Below are 24,172 nucleotides of genomic sequence, written 5' to 3'. Positions count from 1 at the left end.
GTGATTTCATGAGAAATACTACCTTTTAGGAATGAAGAAAAGAATCTGCAGTAAAGTCCTATGCCAACAACAAATCACAGGGTGAAATTCCAGCCTTTTTCAAGTCATCGAGACCTTTGACCTTGGTTAGATGTAATCATCCTTAAAAGACAGTTATTTCACTGTTAAAAATAGTTAAAAGTCTCATTTGCTTCTTCTTATTTAGCAAATTTGGCCAAACTATTACTTTCTTAAAATAAACAGTTTTGCTTGAACTGACCTGAATGAAAGACACAAATCCTTCCTAACCTTTTCATTTTTGTGTTTTTCATGGCTTCAGTTGACAAAAGCAACTTGTATTAGGTCGACTGAGAAGTAGTTTCCACCATACATGCACAAAGGAGTTCAAACATGCAGACACTTTTAAATATGATTCCTTACTGCAGCAGTATAAAAGAACAGGATGAGAACTCCCTTGTCAGTTGTATTTTCCTAGCTTAATTAGGTCACATATGCACTTAAACTGAGCACTTACACGTAATTCCTTGGGTAGACTATTAGAGTTAAGGTTATAGAAGAGTATCCAATACTGTGGTTATCTTCTTATTGCCTTTTTATTCTCTTAATGATCCAGAGAAAAAGCTGAATCAAAAAGCACATGTAAACAGCCTCCCATTTTTCCCCCACCAAAATATCAGCAAGTGGAAACAGCTCTGCAATGCTTACTGTAGTTTCCTTATGATATGATACCTCCCAGGATAGTCTGATCAATCAGACCAGCCTATTATGGATCTGCTGTACCGCAGTAAATCCATCTTATTGCAAAATGGCATTTTCCAGTGGAGAAGCAGCAGTGTTATTTCTGTTCATTGCTCTGGAGGAAATCTAAGGTCCTGACTCTTTACTCCTTTGGACAGTTATTTTCTCCCACTCAGAACAGCTATAAAATATTCTTATTGATGTGAAATGAGAAGACCAACTTCATAGCTTCACATGGATGTGTTTTGATTGTCAGGCATAAGAGGCACTGGTAAATCCAGACACAAGATGTCTCTCCTGCAAGACACTTTGATTCCATTTTCCAGAAACCATTGTGTGATTTGTCATGTAGTTCAGCCAGTTTTCCTTTTTAACACCCATGGGAAATTAAATCATGAATTACTGGATTCATCCTTGTCTCCATTTGCACACACTAAATCTACTATAGAGTCTGACACTGCTCAGCAGTTCTTCCTGGAAAGGCTGCATAAAAAAATAACATGCTGTAATCAGATATTAGGTGCATTGAAAGATGTGTTTTGGGAGCCTACATATCATTTGTATTTGCCCCATGTCTGATTTAGGTCAGTGCTATTTATTTTCCTTCATTTTCATGAGGGGATAAAGGAGAGAATTTTTAGTGTATATATATATATATATATATTTTTTTTTTTTCAAATCAGCTTTCTGAATTCATGATCACATTTCTTTACTCAAGAGAGTAAGCATGAAGGTTCTTCATCTTGCACTCACTAGTTGTGCTTGCATGTTGCAAGTTTATTTTTACAGTACATCTGTGCTGTGTGAGCTAGGATAGAATTTCAGTCTCACATCTGAATTTCTTTGCACTAGTGGCCTTTTTCTTTTTATTTTTAAACAAGATATGTAATATTTTGTCTGTGTTCATTTGCTGTTTTATCCTTATCTATGAAACAAGGGCTTGATCACTTGTCTTTGTCTGGCTGCAGCTGTGCCAGCTATAAGAGGTTAATGTTTTCAGCCTTCACCCAAATGCTTATTACTGCTTCCTCCCATCTTCAGAGTTAGCTGCTTGGGTGGGCATTCAACTCCCCATTTCAGTTTAAATGCATCAGGCTAGCAAAGGCATACTGTTCATACTCTTTAAGTTCAATTTGGCTTTCTTTGCCAGAGGAGAGTTAGGGAATGCCCACACAAATGGTTCAAATATGGTAACCTCCAATAGCTGACAGGGACACAAAGCTGGGAGGCAACATAGCCTAAGACAGTGGTCCTCCTCAGGGTGCACATCAGTCTGAAAATAAAAGATCAAGCCTTAGATAGTCAGGAAAAATCAGAAGGCCAATAGTTAGATGTTATTATAACATAAGCATTTTAATGCTAAGTAGTATGTTAGAGAGATTATAGCTACTTTTTTCCACTTTGCCCTCTTTTTGCACCAAATATATTTTAAATAGTGCAGTAGATAGCAGTTTACTTCTGATTAGGTTAATCTAGACCCTATTGTATGTGGTGTCATGCTAGAAGTAAGGACATATGTTATGATGCACGAAGTGTGGCACTTATGCACTAGAATTTTGGATCTTCCAGGGGTTTTACTAAAAAACATAAATCACAAGAGACCATGATCTAGTTAACCAGAAGATAATTCAGCCTCATATTAACCTAGACCAGAAAAATATCAAACAGCTATTTTGTCACTTTCCATCAACTCTTAAAGCATATGGGTCTACAATTGGACTGAAAGAGAAGTTCTGACTGGCTTACAAATCTTGCACTGCAGAGAAGATTAAACAAAGTAATAATTTTAAGCAAGTTCTAAACAAATTAAAGCATTAACATCCTTGATAATCCACCATTAACATACTTGATAAGGATCATGTGCAGAGAAAAAAAAAAAAGACAGTGATGTTTAGTTTTCTTCAAACATTATTAAATAAGAAACAAGCCTAATTAACTGAATAAAAACATGAAAAAAATAAGTGAATGGAGTAAATGAACTATACTCATGGGGTTCCTGCCATGATACTTTTCATGATCTGCTTCAAAGAACAGCATCAAAGATATCAAAAAAGAGAAAGTATTTACCTCCATTAGTCTATATATTAAAAAACAAACAAACAAACAAACAACAACAACAAAAAAAAAAACAAACAAAAAAAAAACCAGGGAATGAATTCATTCAGAATAAATAATTTTTGAACACATAAAATAATGAAAATAAATAGGAAAACAATACGATTTAAATTCCTTTTTTAATTTCTTAAGAGAAGAGAGCCCTGAAGTATACAAACCTGCACTGCTACATAGCTTGCAAAAGCAGTTATCTTTATCTCACTGGAGTTACTCCAGATATACAGTGCTTATGGGAGTCACTAAGATGAGAATCTGGCTCAGCAAATGTGAAGGTGGAAGGCAGGAGGAGATAAATTTGATATGATTGAAGAAGTGTTTTCCTTCACTGCTGAGGGCTGAGGAGTTGTTATGATACATCTGTTCTGAACACCAAGCAGGTAGGAGTTACATGGTGTGCAGCGGTTTTAGCACAACAGATGGAGCAACTTTAATTATAAAAGTAAAGACAAAGGATTGCCAAGTTTCTCACTTTTCTTACTGTGGTGTAACTTAAGCAATTGACATCAGCAGGTATCTCATGGGGACACTTGCTTGCCTCTGAGAGTTAGACCAGATTTAATATTTCAGAATTTACATTAACAGAATGGGCCATTTCAAGTCAATAATATTTTTGTCATCTGGTTTCTCTTTTTCTAGGCAAAGCATATCCTTCCTCTCAGAGACCTCGGCCAAGCAGTCCTTTTTCTACTGACAGCAACACCAGTGCAGCTGTCACTCAGAGTCAGAGGCCGAGGCCCACTAAAAAACACAAGGGAGGCCGGTTGGACCAACCCCCCTTGCCTCATCGTAGGGAGGGAATAACAGACGGTAAGTGTGGCGGTGGGAGGCCCTGGTGATGAGCTACAGCACGCAGCTGTGCAGAATGGGAGGCCGTAAAGCAGTCTTTTAAGGAATGTCTGTTACAGTGAGTTACTTGTTTGGTGAAGTAGGGTCCCCAGGTACGTCAGCGGTATTGCAACACTAGCGGTGTGGAGCTTGGTTAAGTGATTCTTCAAGGAGCCTTTCTTCCTTTCAGCTCTAAACAAGTCAGCTCTAAACAAATCAGCTCTCAGGTCTCAGTATAAATCTTAAGAAGAAATGACGGCATTGAACATGGGTTGGCATTAAAACGTGACCCTTGGGTAATTTCATTTCTAAGTAGCCACCACCAGCATATAGTGAATTTCTAAGAAGAATCATGCAGCCAGTGCCATAGTGCTCTCTTTGTTTTCTGCTGGTTTTGACAGCTGTGCAACAGCTATAGAAGTACATGCCATGCTTTTCTCAAGGCTCTGCCTCACATCTTGTCTGTACTGCTTCATCCCAGAAATTCAGTGACCTCAGTGACTTTGTTTGTCACTTCAGCATCTCCAGTTCCCTTTTACCACCAGTTCCCATCTAGAAATTTCAAGTGTATCCGTTCTGCTCTTCCAATCACTAAAATCAGTTCAACTTTCCATTATCTTTCTCTATCCCATCTTGAATTTGGCAAAAAATGCCTTTGTTACCTGTTACTCCTTGAGAAGGTCTGACTATAAAGGTGGGCAGCTTGCTATCTCCTCTCTCTTCTCTTCTAATCTTACTAGCCACTTTAACTGTTGAAATTTTCAGTGAGGAGAAGGAGGCGAATGGAAAAACGGTGTTAAAGGAGCCACCAAGGATTACTGTAATGCAGTGCAGATGGGTATCTGGTCACTTTCCTCATGCTGACCCGCCTTGCAGTGTTCAGGGCAGGGCAGTTCTGAGAGCTTGACTGTCCCACCTATTTTCGTAGCCCTCAGAATGGCACTGTCTGAACACTGGGAGCAGGAGTCATGCCAGTGCCAGTCATGTCAGTCTCCTAATTTTTAGTACACATTGACAAATCTTTGAGTATATGGGGAAGGAGTAAAAAAATCACTTTGGTATAAATGTCCTCTGTATTCTAGTAAAAATCAGTTGAGAATCCTTTCATCATCTTCTTTTATCAGGCAGCATGTTGAAAATAGATTTGGTAGAGCATGTATTTAGTTTGTTTATTTATAATGTGCTATTTATTACTCTAGGTATATTTAAAAATATATTAACAGCATGCAAGCTGGACTGGAGCCACTAAAAACACTACAGCTCTCCTCTCAGTCATGTTCATCAAATGTACAGATACAATTTTGCAGCATGTTCTGTCAGATTCCCTGTTTGTCAGTTTGTAAAAGTGGAGAACAGATTCCAGAAGTGAAAATCTTCACCAGAAGTGTTACTGTTATAGCTCATACTCTGTGATTCACCCTCACTACCATATTGTTTGAGGAAAGAACTCAAAATAGCTTAGACCCCACTCATGTGGCTTTGACTTGGTTTAAACATTAATGCTATCCACTTCTGGATATATTCCAGAGGCCTCACTGCTACACAGATCTGTTAAATAGATGTGTTATGAGAGTAGGAATTGGAAATTGTGTCAATTGCACAATTGTGCTGTCAATCCCCTTTCTGTGCATGCATTAATTTAACCCTTCAGCGTAGCTTATATTTTGTCACCATGAACTATATGTACATGTGTGTTTGTAATGTATTAAGTGTTGTGGGACCTTAATCTCACTTCTTTAGAATACTGTTACTATAGAAGTGTGTAATAATAACATGGTTACCGGAAGATTGATGGGAATCCAGTTTAGGTCATGAGGCAAATAGAAGTGTGACTCCTCAGGGAGTGACTCCATCATAAAATCTGACATTGCTTTAAATTAGTGAAAGAGATCAGATTTTAAGATTTATTTAAGAAGAGGAATCTCCTATGGTCTTTGATTATTTGTTATAAAACACTAATTTTAGTGGAGTTTCTTTAGTATATTTGAGTCAGAACACCAATTTTATACCATGTTCTTAAACAATCAACCTCTCAAGCATAGACAGTAACAACTTCTGGATACTGTTAACATTTGCCTGTTACAAACCGAGCTTAAATGCTTACTATGTGTTCCAAAAATGTACAGTGCTCTGAAGTCATACAGGATCCTTTCCCATTCCCTCTCGCAACAGAAACAAATAAACACAAATTGTACACTTTTTCCATTTCAAGTGTTGCTGAATATGAGTCATTAAAGCGTAAGGGCAAGTCTGAGTCATAGCTAAATTTGCAAAGGACATTTGTCAATTAAGGAACAAAGATTGCTGCTGCCACTTGTATGTATGGAAACAGACTACACTGAAGAATTTCCAGTGTCCAGAAATTAAAAATGATAACTGAATATGTAGATACAATCTGCAGTTTCAGGTCCAAATCCTCTGGACTGACTCTACATTGAATTATCCTATTTGTCCTCCTGTACAGCTTGTTTTTCAACTTTCCCATCCTAAAAGACTGTGGAGAGAAAGGAAAAATACCTTACGAATCTGTCAATAATGGAAAATCTTAAAAACAAACAAACAAAACTAATGAGATGCTTTTAGTTCTAGTGCTCAAGGAATAATTTATTTTCTTGAAATCAATGTATTCACAAAGTACAAAATAATGGAATTTGCCATACATTCAATTACACAGTAACTGAATAACTGAAGGTGAAAGTTCTTCCTTGTTTGAGCATGAGGTTTAAAAGAACAAAGAGAAATTAGAGAGGAAGCATGGCTGGTGGTTAAAATAGAGAAATGTGACTTAAGACTGTTAGCTTTCCAAGTCTCTTGTTAATATGCAATTTTTATTAAGGCAGGCTGTAGCAAAGATGCTTACCATCTGGTACAATAAAACGGTTCAGAGTCTTATTAAATGTAAATATCGCCCCTAGGAAAACAAATGACTAGCACAGTTAGAAAGAGGTGTCCTTATACTTCTTGGTTCTTTAACTTTTCTAGCTAATAGTAAGAGGCTGTGCCCAAGCTTACAGTCATTTGGCCAGTGCTCTGCTTGCTAAAGGAAGGCTGGAGTAATCCCAAGTGAAGCATGCATCTGCATCTGATAAGGCTTTCTGATGTCCTACAGCTTCTCAATCACAATTTCTCTATTATTAAATCAGTAAGACCATCACCTACCTCTCAATACACTTATAAATAGCCTTGCAAGTTTGATAAGCTTGCCATTAGAGGCTGCAAGTGGTAGTTTGGATGGCATCCCATAGCATAGGAAGTTACTAGCTCAGTATGGATTTTCAGGTGTTTTACGTGGCACTTGGAAGATAAATGTAATGTAGATGGAAGCGCAGTGACAATCAGTAACATTATTATGTGTGCTTTCACTGAAAATCCTCCTGAAGTCCCTAATTATCTACATTCAAATCTTCCCTTGAGTAACGGACATTATGGAATGAGTTGGCTTCCCTCTGTGTGGTAACAAGTCTGCTTGTTAGGGACTGAAAGAACTGAGTCATCTGATCTGTTACCTTTTACCAGCATTCAAATTCCCAACCATTAGCCACCATGTAGGTACATATGTACAAGTGTATGCAGGGATGCGTGCACAGTTGCTTAGAGACATCTTAGACTGAGAAGGGAAAGAAGAGATGGGGAAAGACAAGACTGTGACACTGGAGGAGGAAACTCATGACTCCAAATATATGGAGTCTTTATATATATGCCCCAACAAAATAACAGCGTATTTAGTAACTTTACTTAAAGCAGAAGATTTGCAGTAGAGAACTTGAGCTGTGGAGTAAATAGAAAGCCACATTGCCAAATGAAGCTCTCTTCCACCTTTTTATATTAAAAATGAAGGGTAGGTGTTACTGTGACAATCAACCGGAGTAAAAAAGTGAAAAAGCAAATGATATAGTCAGATCTTCTCAAGCATATTTAGCACAGTTCAGTAAGTATGTACTCAGGCTAGAGCCAGCTTGCATTAATTCTGTAGTACCTGTAATTCTTCTAGAATTGTGTGAAGCTTCATCAGAAAATAATTTTTATTTTTCATTTCAGCTAGCTCATCCAGAGGTCTAAAACACCCAAAAAGCTTTACAAACATGTTTTTTGATTTCTCTTCTATTCATCAGGCAATTATCCTGCCCATTTTACTAATATTTAAAAGCAAAATCCAGGTTAACAGCAGACCAATAAAATAAGTCTACTATAATTCCAGGAGTTTCAGCTAGCTCTGGAACATGCAGGACAGTTTAAGTACAAGACGTTTTTACCTTCTTGATATCTGATTAATAACAACTCTTAGACAGCAATTTATGAAGAAGTGTTCTGTATCTTAGGAAGTATAATATTGCAATCATTTTAATATTTTTTTTCTGTGGTACTACTTCTTAAAATTTTTGTTTATATTAAACTAAATATTTTATCTTGGAAAATAGCATTGTCAGATGACATGTTATGAGTGCATTTATTGGATTCAGTGCATCTTCATAAAGTGCTTATAAATCACAACTTCAGTAATAACTATTTCAGATTGCATAAGCAGATGCCAGTGTTGTGGTTCTGTACATTAACTGGTTATGATTGTAATAAAATCAATTATAAGAAATGTCGTTTTGGAAGCCAACACTATAAAGCAATTTTAACATTGGCAAGCTCCCATACCCTCCTGCTTCCACATACAGTAACTCAAGTATTGCCACTGTCATGAAAGGTCACATCTATATTCATAACTAAAAATTTCTCAAATAAATTAGTGCTGAACATAAAGCACACATCAAGCTCATTGACAGATTATTATTAAACTGTTCTATCCAGAAGATAGATATCTTAATTTGGAATATAGCACTTTAGCTATGAGCAAAAGTATAGAAGCAACGTCAGATACAACTTCTTTCCCTATTAGACACGAGTATCTCACACATCTGCATTTAGCATTAGGAGACAATTTTGGTTTGGAACAACGTCTTAGCAACTTGGGAAGTATTTATGCCCCATATATAAGAGACAGAAGTATCAACTCTAGCAGCAGGGATGTGAAGCTTCATGTGAAGCTGAAATACAGGCTTCAAATAAATTAAATCCAAAGGCCTCCTCAGCAATATATAAAATGAGTTTAAGTCTCACTAGGATTAAGAAAATCAGACCTTCCTGCGGGCAAAGGAGAGATTTACTCTTCCATGCTTTTCAAATTCCTTGATGAACCTTCACATAATGTACAAAATGCCAGAAAGTGGGTATAGCCATATCTAGTGTAGACTAATATAGATTTAGTGAAGTTGGTAGGGTAACATGAATTTATTTGGGTAGTGCTTTGCCCAAAGCCGGAATTAAACAAGTTTTCTAAGTATAAAACAAGTAGTCTATATGGAAGAATATTTAAAGTACTTTTGTCTCTATTTTGATTGTTTTTAAGAATGTAAGAACTTTCTTGATTCTTACTAGTCAATCATATGGTTCACATGAAATCTTACAGTTAGAATTGTCATTATTCAGGTTCTATAATTATCTTCGGTAACAAACTGAATAACAAAAAGTACCCTCACAACTGTGATTAGAAGTTTTACCATCAATTCTACAAGAATCGTAGTAGCACAAGCCATAAACTTGAAAAGAATCAGAGTGGATAGAGGGATCAGGCAAGTGTCTTTCAGCATTGATGTGAAATTACATGTTGATCGGTTATATTTGCAAGACTGCTAACCTTAAGAGTAGCCATCCTGGTGTCTGTGAAGACTACAGGTTTTGAGAGAACACTGAAAATGTATTTGAAGAAAATGTTCACCCATTGCTTTGTGATTCCATTTTAACACACATTTTCCATAGATGTATTGATGCTTTTTCAGTGACAGTACTTTTGTGAATAATTTTTTTTTCCCAAGATACTGTGGAATTTTATACATTTTGATAAAATCATGTATTTAGACGATGTGTGTAAGCCTCAAACTGAAAATGAAGCCCAAAAAATAGGAGTGATGAAGCAAGCCCCAATATGATGGGCGAGAATTACTCTGTCAACATAGATCTGATTTTCATAGTCTTTCTTAATTGTTCACTGTTACTGAAAGAGGCAGATGGAGTGTACCTTGTGGAAAATAAATCCCATGCTTAGAAATGTAAATCAGGACTTGCAGTGAGTCTATTGATTGTTATGGAAGTTAGGAAGAACTAGCAATACAGTAACTTGAGTTAGAAATCTATTGGAAAGTAATTTCTGATTAACAAGAAATTTCCTCTTTTTAAAATCAGCAGATAAAGTGATTCAAGCCATTTGTGAGGGACGTTGTTATTGTTTGTTTCTTTTCAGCATCAAATGGAAGCTCTGTTTCAACTAAAAATTAGTTCATCTAAATCTTATTCACATTTTTTAGATCTTCCACCACCACCTGACCCACCGCCTGGTCAGGGTTTAAGGCAGCAAATAGGCCCGGGCCAGCGCGGAGGCTCGGCAGAGAGGAAAGGAAGCTCTCTTGAGAGGCAGCATGCACCCAGCGTAGATGACACAAAGAGCTCCTTGGACCGGCAAGCTAGGACATCACTAGAGTGGCAGCGGCAAACCCAGGAGTGGATAAGCTCTGCAGAACGCCAAGAGGATTTCAGGAAAGCCCAACACAAGCAAGCATTTGGATCAGGTGCGTGTGTGCTGCACCAGCCCAGGCCATGTTTCTTGAAGCTTTTTGGCTGAGGATTTCTGTAGCTGGCAGGAGTCTATGCATTCCTGCAATGCTGGGGCTCATGACAGAAATTTTTTAAGAAGGCAAGGTGAAATGGGAGCTTGCAGTCCAAGTTCTTTCCGTCCTGCAACTATGATATCTCATTAGAACCTAACTCTGTTCATTCTTTGCATTGTTTTGACAATTGGTAGTGTTGTCAAGCATGGCCATGGGAGAAACAGCAGTTTTAGGAAGGTAGGGAAGAAGGAAGAGATTTTTTAAGTATTTTTTATTAGACATATTTATTTAGACTACAGGGCTATATTTTTCTAGTTCTTTCAGCCTGGATCTAAATTGGCACTAGTTGTTTTTGCATGTCTCTGCAGTAAGGCTGATCCTTCTAAGCTACCAACACTCCTTCCAGCTATATTTGTAATACGGTCTTCTCCTTGTTCAAGGATATGACAAAAATAACATTCATCTCCTAGGCCTAGCGAGATGATGGCACAGTCTTTCAGCACAGGACGTGCTCATATTGTTGAGTGCTGACTTTATCTTTTAAGGGGATTTCAAGTCTGTAAAAATGTGTAAAGGAGGCAGTGCTAAACTGTAGTTTTAGTACCATGCTGTTTGCAGATCACTTCTCTCAGCCTGACTGCAAGTATAAGCTGCTATGCCAAGTCTCCTTACCAGGAATTTTCTTTAGTCCACTAATCATATGTTATCCCAGTGCTGATTAAAGTGATACAAGAAGACAATTGCTCAAAGACAATTAAAAAAAAAAAAAAATGCACATGATCTTCCTCTAGGGCTACACCACTTCTTCAAGCCTGCATGTAGCTCCCCCAGTGACACTAGATGTACTTGTATTATTCTTCTTCCTCCTGATTTTATTCTAATGCTAATTTTCCTAGTTAATTTAGCACACTAATATAAATGACATTCTAAAAAAAATTGTAAAATGCTGGCAAAGCCGTCATGGGGACATGATTTAATGAGTAAAGTCCTCAAAGAAAATAGCACATAGCATATTAAAGCATCCCCGTCTGTAGATTGGGAGAAGATTGAGGATTGCCCTGAGCCAAGTGCAACATCTTGCACTTGACCTTGTTGGACATCATTAGGTTCTCGTGGGCCCACTTTTCAAGCGTGTCCAGGTCCCTCTTGATGGCATCCTTCCTTTCTATTGTATCAGCTGCACTGTTCAGCTTGGTGTCATTAGCAAACTTGCTGAGGGTATACTTGAACTCATGGTCTATGTCATTGAGAATGAGGGTATACTTGAGCTCACTGTCTATGTCATTGAGAAGGATGTTAAAGAATATTGCTCTGAAGTATATCTCCTTGGGGACATCACTTGTGACCAGCCTCCACTTGCACATAGAGACACTGTCCACAACACACTGGCTATGACCATCCAACAAATTTATCAGAATAGTCCACCTTTCAAATCCGTATCTCTCCAATTTAGAGATAAGGATGTAGTGTATGACCATGTCAAAGGTCCAGGAAGATAACACCAGCTGCTCTTCCTTTGTCCACCAGTGTTGTCACTCCATCACAGAAGATCACAAGATTGCTTAGGCAAGATCTGCCCTTGGTGAAGCCATACTGGCTGCCTTGGATCACTTCTTCATCTGACATATGTCTTACCATAGCTACCAGGAGTATCTGCTCCATGATCTTCCCAGGCACAGATGTGAGGCTCACTGGTCTGTAGTGATCAGGTCTTCCTTTCTCCTCTTCTTAAATATGGGAGTAATGTTTTCCTTTTTCCAGTCACAGCCATAATTTTTAAAATATGGTGGAATAACATGGCAAGCACGTCAGCCAGTTCCTTCAGGACCCTAGGATGCATGTCATCCTGCTCCACAGACTTGTACACATTTGGCCTTGTGAGATGGTTTCAGACTTGCCCTGCTCTTACAGTGGGAGGGGCATTGCATCCCCAACCCCCACCTAGAGGTTCAGAGATGTGAGAGACGGCAGATCTGACTGCCAGTGAAGACTGGCACTTATTGAGTACCTCAATCTTCTTTGTGTCTGTAGTTGTCATTTCTCCCTTCTCATTTATCAGATGGGATAAACTGTCCTTCGCCTATTTCTTCTGGCTAGCAGATCCTAGCTCAGCCATGTCAGAGTCATGCCTCCTCTGCCTGAGGATCCCATCCAGTAATTCCATAAACAGCCAGAATCTTGCTCTCCTGAAGCTCTGGATCCTGTCTGCGCTTTGCCAGGTCCATATTCTTTCAGATCAGGAACTCATCCAGGATATGGATGAGTGCTTTTAATGATCTTCTCAGCACTGGTGAGCACCAGATCCGGTAATGCTCCACCTCAGGTTGCTCTGTCCAATACCTGGACCAGGAAGTTGTCCTCAGCAGACTCCAGGAGTCTCCTGGATTGGTTGCAGCCCACCATGTTGCTTCCCCAGCAGACATCCAAGCTGAAATGCTACTTAGCATAATGACAATTTTAACTAGAATGTACAAGTTGTAGAAACATACACAGAATATCACAATATATTTAATGTATCTCATTTCTTTGTGAACAAAGATTAAGTATGCTTGTCTGACCTTCTTTACCAGAACTCTTCTGCTTTTCCTCCAATTTTAAGAGTACAAAGGGAAGTTATCTGTTATTCTGTGACACAGAGAGTATTAAATTAATAGTAAAATAGTAAATTTCCTATACTGAATGACTTGCATTAATCTGTCCTTACACACAAAAAAAATTTGGTTTTGACAATTCCAGTGCCCCACCTGAGCAATGAATTTAGGGCTGGACAGGATGACCAGGGTGAATACTTGTCCATTATGCATTACAGAGGATTGCTGCAGTTGGTGTTATGGCTTTTCCCTGGTAGGGGAGAATCAATCCTTCACATCTGGTATGTCTTTCTTCCCATCCTAGCATCATGCATTATAGCTTTCTTCTCTGTACCCTTTTCTCTGGTAGATTGAAAAAGGCTGCTCTTGAATGGGATGCTTATTTATGTTATCAATATCTTTTTAAATTATGTTACTTGTGTTTCATTCCTTTTCCTTTATTAATGAGAGTTTTTTTCTCTCACTTTTCAATAATTTCCAAAGAGAGTTATCATTAGCTATCCACTTCCACAGAATATCTATCTTGCACTTTAGAGGGCTTTATTTGGACCTTGCCAGGCTGTGGGTGAAATTCTGAAAGCAAGATCATTGGTTTGAAGGCAAATAGAAGAATAATGTTGGGAACCAAGTTTCCACTGATTGCTTTCTGAATAGACAAGATCTCTGAGTTTTTGGTAATGGCTTAACTGTGGAATGCTGCATATCAAATAGGACATTCCCAGCTACCCTTCTACAGTAAGTAGAGCTAGATCAGGTTTCGATTGCAATTGTTTCAGTAATATCAGAAGCCTCTTAGTTATCTTGTGGGGTACCAAAGCATCTTACTACACACGCATACCCAGATTTTGCAGAGGTTGAAATTATAACTTCAGTTTGGCTCAGTCTTTCATAGATAAAGGCATTGACAATGTCTCCTCATATTCTTTGCAAGACTGAGGCATGGGTACTGCTTTGAGTACTGCTCAATGAAAGTAAGTCTATCCTAAGGACTTCAGACACCTTCATTTCGTGTGCTAGAGTATTATGAAAATCCTAGCCTTTATTTTATGTCACAAATGTTTATTTTATGGATTGCATTTATTTCTGAGGGCACAACAGATAATTTAGCACACCATATGCTCCATAATGATAATGCACTTCATATTTATTCATGGTTGTTTTTTTCCTCAATATTTCATTGAACCCGAAGGAGGCCTTATCCTGAATCCACAAAACAGGAAAACAAATCAGTTGACCATATATGTCATCTTCAAACTCTTTTGTAATGCTAGTGACTTTTCCTTCCATCCTCTAAAAATGTATCCAGCTTTCTGCTAAGCTGATTTATGCTGCTTGTTTTATTGCTGCCTTAATGCAAGCTGTTCTGTATTTCAGCCAGCCTTTGGAAATCAGGTTTGCATCTGATTCTGTTGTTAGGGTTTGTATATAAAGATCAGGTAACATAATTTAAGAGGCTTTAACTGTTAAATGACATTTTACTATGTCTTTTAAGCAATTATTTACATTTCAGCAAGGACAGCACAGTCATAGCACAAAACACTGATAATACCCTAATGTCCTGCAGTGCAAATATTCTGATTCCTTCGGCAGGACCATAGGGAGATAGTTTGGCAGAGAAGGAAGTTGGGTTTTTGCCCTCTTCTGCAACAGATTTACCTTATGAAAAGATTCTGTTCAATAGGAGAACATATGGGGAATTCCTGTATCCTACACGCTTGTGTTGGTTGACACAAAGAATTAAACTAGTGTTTCCTCCACAAAGGTAATTTGCATTTCTACCACAAATATGTTCTTATTTAGCATTTTCCTAAATTAATTGTGTGCCACTATTGCCACCTTTGCAAAGGCTTTGTTAATGAATATAAGAGCATATCTATCTTTCTTTCCAACCATCCCCACCTAGTTTTCTTTCTGTGAATTTGTCCTCTTTCAAAGAAAGTGTATTTCTTCCCATCTTTCCAACAATGGAAAATGAGAAATTAAAAGAAAAAAAAACTTTTATCCCAGATTCACTTCAAAAACAACATTAAAAAAAAAAAATTAAAGATACCCACTGATTTCAGAAGAAGCAAATTTTCTATTTTTGTTAAGGATGTATATTTCAGTTCTTTCTTGCGTTGAGCTATATTTAGCAATGTCTCCTTCTTAACTTCTGAGACAGCAAAAGTGCATCATATCCAGCAAAGAAAATAGTGCTTCTATTTCAGTGTTAAATCAGTGCTGCTGCTTTGCCTCTTAGGTCAAGATTATTACAGTATCTCCCAGAAACTCTAATCAGATGAGATGTCTCATTTTACTTGACATTATGTGAATATATTTGGTCTTGTGCTTTATTGAGCATTAATCCTGTTCTTGCAGGCAGTTCATTATAACAGATCTTCACTAAGGAACAGGCAAAATGAGTAAAGTAAGCCTTTTGCTCATAACGGAACATGAAACAAGCTGCAGGAAGATTTACTCACCCAAAATACTACAACAACTAATGTTATGTATAATATAGTGTGTCTCAGTGTTATTCACAGTCAGTTAAAAAAAAATCTTCAGTGTACTTTGCATTGTTAGAAATTACTGAGCTGCTGGAAGCTAATTAAATTAGCTGATATTGCAATTCCTTATCTAAATTGATTGAGGAAATGTTGCCATAATTTAAACTAAAGAAAAGGAAAAAGCATATTCTAGTAGGCTTGAAGCAAAAATCTAATCATAGCTGCATTGTTTTGGAAATTGTATGTGCATCTATTTTTATTAAACAATCAACAATTTGTGATGTATTACTTCATAATGAATCTAGGCTTTTTATAATTAATACAAACTAACACATGAGTTTACACAAAAGCAAGATTAAGCTTATGCCAGTTTCTTGTCTATGAGTAGAACACTGAGTTGCACATTTTCTTTGGTAAAATCATCATGCTATAAAGGAAGACAAAAGACATACACCTGAAGGCAGGGAATGAATATGATATCCAGATCAGAATAGTTTGTTTATTCCCAGTGTATTGATTTTGGTTTGTTTTGCTTTTATAGAAGAAGCGCTGGTACCATATAGTAAACCCAACTTCCCATCCCCTGGCGGCCACAGCTCTTCAGGAACATCTTCTTCTAAAGGATCCACCGGACCTAGAAAAGGTGAAGTCTTGCGAGGAGGTCACCAACGCAATGCCAGTGACCTTCTCGATGTAGGCTATGTGGGATCAAACAGTCAAGGACAGTTTACTGGTGAATTATGTAAGTTTATCTCTAGCTACAGTTACAACTCTCAAATAGGAAAAAAAAAAAAAAAAGACAAATTGTAAATCATTGGGAAGAGAGAATGAATTGCAGTGTGATGACCAGATTAAATTTTACCCTTATTCTTATTGCCTTCTGCAGTATTTTCCAGTGACGACAAGTGAAGTTCATATACTCTTTCACTTGGACCAGTTCAGATCTAAGTCAAGCCAAGATTATCTACTTATTACACATTTAATGTGTAACACTAGTGAGAATAAAAACATTGGCAAAATTGAACAGAGATTCTAATAATTTAGAATTTTCTTGGCAAAGCATAATGTATTTGTCATAGAAATGCCATTGGAGACTTTTCTCAGAGAAGTGAACGAAACAGTGCTAAACTTGCTGGGCAAATTGATGTCAAGGATGTGATGCCTTTTCCTAAGTCTTCTGTTGCTTGTTGTGAAATGTTATGCTCTTCTTGACAATAGATGGAGGTCCTGTTTTTTTAGCTATGTAGCCATGTAGCCCAATTTCTTAGTTGCAAATTCCAGTTTCCCAGGCCACAGGAATTATTTTCCGAACTTTTTTTCTATTGTCATCACTCTGTACCTACTAAATCTTTCCTAAATACTATTAAATCTTTCCTGTTCCTATTAAATTTTTCCATGTTAATGCTGCATGCATGACAGTGGTACTTGATGCCAAAAGGTTTGAGTCTCTTGCTTGAAGTAGTACACCATGATCTAAACTAGCTCAGCAATGCAGGCAATGCAGCTGTTGGCACTTCTACCTCCTATTTGCTGCAATCAAACCCTCCGCAACTACCCACCTACTGTTACTGCCAAGCAGCTTGTAAGAGATTTTGGTGCACAAACTCCAAAATGAGATATTTCAGATATGATGTTGGTAAGTGCTGAATTTTAGCATTGATTTTCATCTTAGAAGCAATTAACTCCTTTATCCAAACCTACTGAATATTTATCCTGCACTGCTTTGATATTGACATAGGCTTTGTTTTGTGTGTTTGTTTGTTTGTTTTTCACCTTATAACAACCTCTTTCTCTCTGTTTCTCTCTATAGAGTAGTTGAGAAGACACATTGCAAGCTGCTCTGATGGGCCATCAGGGCTGAACTCATGGAAGTGATGACACTAAACAGTGCAATGAACATTTTCTTTATTTATGTACTATTAAAAGAACTGTAAATGCAATGTAAAGACACACAGCCACACATATCCCACAGATACTTGTGTTCTTCTCTTTATACACCATCCACCTTAAAATATTCCTTGTCAGGAGTATACAAAAAGAAAAAAAAAATCACCCTCCAGGATGAAAAGAATTTCCTTCTGTATATAATTTCTTTTGTTGCATTGCTATGCAAGTTCACCTTCTTTTTAGCTATGTTCATATTCATGTCTGTTTTTATTGGTCTGTTGTACTATATGTGAATTAATAGGCTGTGGTGCCATATATTAACTTTTAATTGTGTAACTTTTATGTTTAAAGTTTGCACTGCAATTTTATTTGGTGATAAGCACAAAACTCTACTCCTCATGACATGAAGAAAAAAAGAGACTGAATGTGTGAAGAAGGTTTACGTACTGTAAGCTACTTTGGATAATGCTGGATGTAAAGGAGTATGTTAGGTGGTTTTCCATTGGGGTGTAGAAATGAGAAAGTGACAGGCAAAAATGATGTCAGTAAAGACATTAGAAACAGATGTAAATCTTTTAAAAGCAGACAACATAGTTGCTCTTCCTATTTAAGAAGGGGTCAGAAGTTGGAAGTTTCAGTTTAAAGAGTGAATATGAAAATTAACAGTAGCATGAGATGGCCTAGACCCTTTCACTAGAATGATTCCCTTAGTATCTGTTTTTAGCCATCCAATGCCATTAAGTAAAGATAAAGAAAAACAAACCTTGCTACAAACAAAAGAAATTAAGGTGTTTCACTAAAGCTGTTTTATATTGCAGTTTTGAAAGAATTATTATCATTAATTTCTGCAACCCAAAATGTAAGTCAGAAATTTCCCAGAAGAAACAAACAGTATAAACTCAAGGAATACCTAGTGAGTAGTTAAGGATGCAATCTATTATTAAAGCATATTCAGGCTGCTTCTGAAAAAAAAACCTAAATGTCAGAGTATTTTATTTCATCTTTCCAATACATGTACAGTACAATAGTAAATAGAGCTGCACCACTGAAATTCATGACATTAATTGTTTTGATGCAGTCTAGACAAACCTTTGTGTTCTGTTACCTGAAGTCTGTGAGAGCTGAAGCTGATTTCACTAAATTTTTAGTGTTTGGAAGGACAGTAACAGTCAAATTATTGTGTTAGGAATATTTTCTGCGATGCAATACATTTAAAAAGTTGGATACAAAGAAAATCCTTGAACTGTTTTTTTAGTGAGTGGCTTCACATCCTACTATAATGAGGAAATAATGCATGTTTATACACTTTTTGAATAAACCAAAGTCTGTAAGTGGACATTAATGACAGCATCCTGTCTCTTCATTAGTTTTCATTACTTTGTCCAAATCTTCTGTACCTCTCAAATCTCAATGATTGAATTGTCAAACTTTTCTTAGAATGTTGTATATAGGTATCGCCCTCATTTGCTTAATTTAAATATTGCATCCTATAGCTTATTTCTGTTAGTCTATTTCTGACCATGAACATTTTTCCATTTGAATACCCTTTTCATATAATCAGTCTATGTTGTTTTATATATTGCCTTGGAGCTCACCAGTATTAAGGACACTTTTAGTAATGGCAGAATTTAGAAGAGTAAATTTCAATGCTAAATATGTGTTGCTTTTCATGTCATTAACTCATTCCATGATAAGATAAAACACGACAGCCATCAGCTATAACTCAGCACTATCAAATATTAAAAAAATTGTAGTTAACTTCCTTAAAGTCAAGACTGTTATTTTGCAGGTTACAAAAAGAGTTGAGAGAAATTAATGCATTTATCTATATAAGTGACCAATGAGTATATGTAATTTACCTGCTTGTTTAATCACTATAGTTAAAACCATTATTTAAAAATGTGCAAAATTGTTCAAGCAAGTTAAAGAAGATATCATAAATACATATGTATGTTTTTTTTACTTCGTTATTAACATATGAAGAGAAGATTATTCAGGGTACAATTCAAATAGAATTCTCTGAAAAAAAAATGTTTAACTAGTCACCAATGGAATAGTTCTGTTAATTTGAAAGCTTGTGCTGAGCTTTGGTGGAACACCTTACTCACTATATCCTATTTAAAATTCAGTATCATTAGAAGTCGATGAAGCCATCCCTATTACTTTCAAATATGTGTTTTATCTCTTCTACTGGAAAGTAAATGTGTGTCAGTATTAAAGCTGTGCAGTACCATGATATTCACTAACTTGTCCATCTGCTTCTGTACATTTTTGTTCATTAATAATTTGCTTACAATATTACATAAAGTGTTGTTGTGTATCGCAAAGTGTCTCCATTATCTTACAGGTGATGTCTCTTCTTTTTTTTCTCTCTTTTCTATACAGTGTACTTCCAATGAACCACAGTACATATTTTTTAAAATGCCATTTAATTTACTATTTTAAAAGAAGAATTCTTCTTTTTTTAAAAAAATGGAAAACATTTATTGTGAATAATGTGTTTAAAGAAAAGGGATGTTGTGGCAGCACTTAGAATTGTTTTTTAATTTGTTTTTTTAAAAAAATATTTATTGGCTACAGTTTGTTCACGAAAAAGTATGACCTCTTAATGTGTTTCATTGGTATTGTTAGTGCAGCAAAGTTTAATTGGCATAAAAAGTTGGTTAATAGTCCTGTTGAAGTGTGTATTGTATATTTACTGGGGAAAAAAAAATAAAACATACTCACATTTCAAATCTATGTTAAAATACCTTGAGTAAGGAGTCAATATGTGAAAATCCAAACTGGTAACAATCAGGCAATAATAACATAGACTGAGCTGTAATCATCACTGTCCACTTACAGGTAACAAGGATCATTTTATACCCTGTTTTTTGAACTGTGTTAATAGCTGTCTTATAAATAGCCCAAGGGGAAACATCATCTGCAATTTAGGGATTTCTCATGAAGCTCCTCTCCACGTTGGGAATAGTTGTACCAATGTAATTACACTGATACAGCTATTCTAGTGATACAGCCTCCATTTGCATACATACTATGTCAGTGTACAGTAAGGGCTTCAAACACATGGTGTACCTTGCTTAAAGCCCATAATCTAGTATACGTATACAAACCTGTGTTCATTAGTTGAGCACCCCCTGACCTTGGGGGGTTTTGTACTGGTGGAGCTACTGCCAACCCAGAATAGGGTATCCCCAGGATGTATAGATGCTACATATGCTCAATTTTAAATGTGGGAGGGCTGAAGAATCGATTAATAACTTATTCCATGTACTTCAGTGGTGTATTGCTGCCATATCAGTGATGCAAACAGACATTTATTTTTTGTTATTTAATGTTTCTCAAGTCCTTATCCAGGTCAGTTAACCTTTTGATTAAAGTTTTGCTCTCACCTGAAATACCACAGAAAGAGTGTTCCCAGGGGAAAAAAAAAAAAAAAAAAAAAAAAAGTTTAAAAAAAAAAGGTTAAAAAAAAAGGTTAAAAAAAAAAAGCATGGAATATTTTAAGTATATTGATTTAACAATAAGCCAATGGAAAAGGAAGACACAACTGTTTAAAATAATACTGTGCTGGCTTATGCATTGCCAGTCAGGAGAAAAGATGTGTTCTAAGCCTGGAAAAGAGTCCTCACAATTGACAGAGGAAAGATGCTCAGGTTGGGGGAGATTCTGGCAGGAACTTTTTAAAATACAGGAAACTGTTTTTCTACAATTTATGCACTATTTTTTTTTATTATTATTATTAGTTTTTTTGATTGATGATCTTTAGGAAATTTAGCAGGGGAGGTAGGAGGAAAAAAAAGTTGGTTAGCAAGCAGTCTTTGGCCATCAAGGCTCTGCACACATTGCACAGAAGAGTGGTGGCATCCAACCACTTTGCTTTTTCTACCTTGTGTTTCCCAGCTCTTGTTAGACCAGCATCTCACCCTGCCAACTGCTTCCAAACCCAAAATAATAGTTATGGCTTAAAGATAGCTGGTGGGACTCAGAGGAGATATAGGGCTGTGCCTGTGTGCTATGAATGTGGACAGTTACTGGGTGTGTGGGGAGAGCTACCTCTGAGCTCTGGCATTGGTGTGAGAACTGTCTTGCTCTCTGCCTCTGTTTGACTGTGCAGCTACATCCAGGAAAACCGCAGCCACAGTATAGCAGTGTCTTTTCTAATTTGTGACTCTTCATTCAGTCTATTACAGACCATCCTCGATTCAATGCCTGCCTCTCACCACATGATCCAAGGACTGAAATTGCATATGCTGACATTTAGGCCAGTGAAGTTGTTGTTCCAATCTATGCAGCAGAATGAAAACAACAACAACCCTTGTCACTTCAACATGAACCTTTTAAAACAATCCTCAAAAAAATCATAGAAAACAAAACATTTGAGATGTACGTGTTTGGTTTTGTTTTGATTTTATTTCATTTTCTTGGGTATCTTTTCTTAGCTACCATTGGACTTTCTTCTTCACAAGCTGCTAAACTCTCCCTCCCCCATTCTCTAGCATTGAATAAGTCATGACATTAGAGAATACTTACATTTGTGTACTTTCTGTGTTACAACTATCAACAGCAAGGTCCACAGTTGCATTCACTTCAATTGGTCAAAGTCAGATGGGGAATTCAATGTTTGGGATTTGTTTTCTAAAAAGGCCTGCAGCTGTTTGTGCCCATATTTGCTCCCCATTTGTGCTTATCACTGCACCTTTTGCCTTCAAGGATGCCATTAGTAATTCTTGTTTGCGTTCAAAAGCAGGAATCCATTGTGCAGCGCTTGGAGAGCCACTCGGATGCAGGTAAAGAATATAACAGCTTGAGCAAGTGCTAATTAGAGCCAATTAAACTTAATTGACCTCCTTTGGCAGAAAAAATGTAGAATAGAACTTGCTCTGTCCTTGCAAAATGGAGATCTTGCTCTAAGCGTGAGTGTGAAGCTCAGTTTCATGTATCAGGCTGTAGCAATTACATGAGTATAACAACCGGGAGAAGGCTCGCTCCAATTTTTTTCTAATAACTTAGCTCTGCTCTATCAAGGTACTGCAATAAAAGTAAGATTTCTGGTTCACTCTATTTAAAAACCTAATTTTTACAGAGCAAACGAGCATCCCAAGACACTAATGCTAATCTCTGGGAATGAATTGGCAGAAAAATGCAGGATCTCTTTTGTAGGTAAGTAATGGCGTGAGCACAAAGAGGCGATTCAAGTTGGAAACAGCTCCGCTGAGAGGCTGTGTCTGTGCTAAGCAGTAGGTGCATGCCACAATGTGCCTGGATCAGTGCCTTGCGCATCTGCCTACAGTTCAGCACAGCTCCCACTGTGCCTTCCCTTGAGGTGTCCTTCTGAGGGCTTCTACTGGGAGAGGGCTCACCAGATCCACCCGAGGTTGTGGTGCTGTTGGGCTGGGCTATGGGGAGCACGTGTGCACCACTGCCATGGGTGTCAGTGGGTGTAGCCAGAGGTATCAAAAGAAACGTGAGGAGAGAGGGAGAGAATGAAGAGTGGGAAATGTAAAATTGTATGAATTCAAAGGCATGGTCAGTGCTAAACAACCAAACCCTATGAAAAGCCCGTATCCAGCTTCATTGACTTCGTTTTGCTGGTGTCACTATTTATTTATTTTTCTTTATCAGGAACTGAATGCAACTGATTTTGCTGCTGACTTGGCCTTACTATTAACAGCAATAAAGGTGTTAGTCAGGTGGGGACTTCGATGTGACCAATAGCATCACTCTTGCTTCAGGGAATGTTCTTGTGCTGGCTTGTTAATGAATTTCTTTCCTAATGAGTATCATTAAAAACCCTTTGATTAGCTATTTGTGTGAATGCCCTTCCTTTTTCCTCTGAGCTGCTACTAGCACAAGTGGTAGCAGGATTTTGCCCCAGGCAGAAAGCACGCAGCTGTATTCCTTTCCTCATGAATACAACTCTAAGGCAAACTGCAGTAGGAGAAGGAGGGGGAGGGAATAAAAATAAAAGCTCACAGATGAGTTGAAGTTGCTATCTACATATGTACAACCTGAGCAGGCACTAGCATTCAGATGAGGCTGTCGTTAGGGAAATGAAGAGCAATAGGTAGCAATGGCGAAGCATGTAACAATAATTGGCATACACCTTAAGTGCCAACAGGCGAAGAAACAAATAAAGCTATAACCTGCGGAAAAGCAATGCCAGAGAACAAATGGACCGCAACAAGCAAGCAAAAAATGCCATTTCATAAAATGCAGCAAAAAGCCTGGAAAATAAAATTAAAACCAAAACAAGGCATTTCACATCCCACATCCCTTAATGAGATATTGATGGCATAGAAATTGCCTACATCTATGCAAGACAAAAGAAAGTCTGAGAAGCACAAAAACAATTAGGAAACAGATTTGGCAATCTAGGGTTTAATAGAAAGAGATGTGGCATAGCAGAGTACAATTAATCACCAATTGCTTGAAATGCTTTCTTCTCCTGAGCCATTGTAGGCATTTCTTTGTCCCTTCTCATCTTAAAATGACAGTCACTTGATCCACTTTGTATTTAAAATGAATATCTCCCTTCTTTTTCCTTCGTCAGTCCCCAAGTCCACAGAATTACAGATTGTGATACACAAAAACTTTCCATTTACACTCATGGCACAAGCTTAAAGCTGGCTGCAGCCTACCCAACCCCATCTTCCTTATTCTCCTTTTCCCCGCTAGGCAGTGAGCTTATCTGCATATTTTCTGTCTTGTTGTTAGGCATACGATGAAGCTTTTCTATTTTTGTCTTTCTCTACCGAGAAAGCTGTCTCAGAAGCATCAGACTTAGAGATTTCTACAAGTTCATTTTTATGTTTGATCTGTGTAGAATTTGAGGTTTAAAATAGGTCACTGAGTGCCTCTAGAGAATTTCTAAGGAAGT

General features: G+C 37.3%; 1 protein-coding gene across 1 annotated transcript in view; it reads left to right on the top strand.

Annotated features, from left to right (window-relative positions):
* The window catches only part of ROBO2 (roundabout guidance receptor 2), a 1,058,225-nt gene extending 1,038,234 nt beyond the window's left edge, over positions 1 to 19,991 (top strand). Inside the window, exons 27-30 of the mRNA XM_090121115.1 lie at positions 3,490 to 3,660; positions 10,029 to 10,289; positions 15,947 to 16,147; positions 17,216 to 19,991. Coding sequence (XP_089977241.1) covers positions 3,490 to 3,660; positions 10,029 to 10,289; positions 15,947 to 16,147; positions 17,216 to 17,217 — 635 coding nt within the window. The 3' untranslated portion in view covers positions 17,218 to 19,991. The remainder of the gene's footprint in view (positions 1 to 3,489; positions 3,661 to 10,028; positions 10,290 to 15,946; positions 16,148 to 17,215) is intronic.
* Positions 19,992 to 24,172: the final 4,181 nt, after the last annotated feature.

This window comes from Phasianus colchicus, chromosome 1, assembly GCF_987193195.1.
Source record: "Phasianus colchicus chromosome 1, bPhaCol1.hap1.1, whole genome shotgun sequence".
Lineage (NCBI taxonomy): Eukaryota > Metazoa > Chordata > Aves > Galliformes > Phasianidae > Phasianus > Phasianus colchicus.
This window is presented reverse-complemented; position numbering and strand designations above follow the sequence as displayed.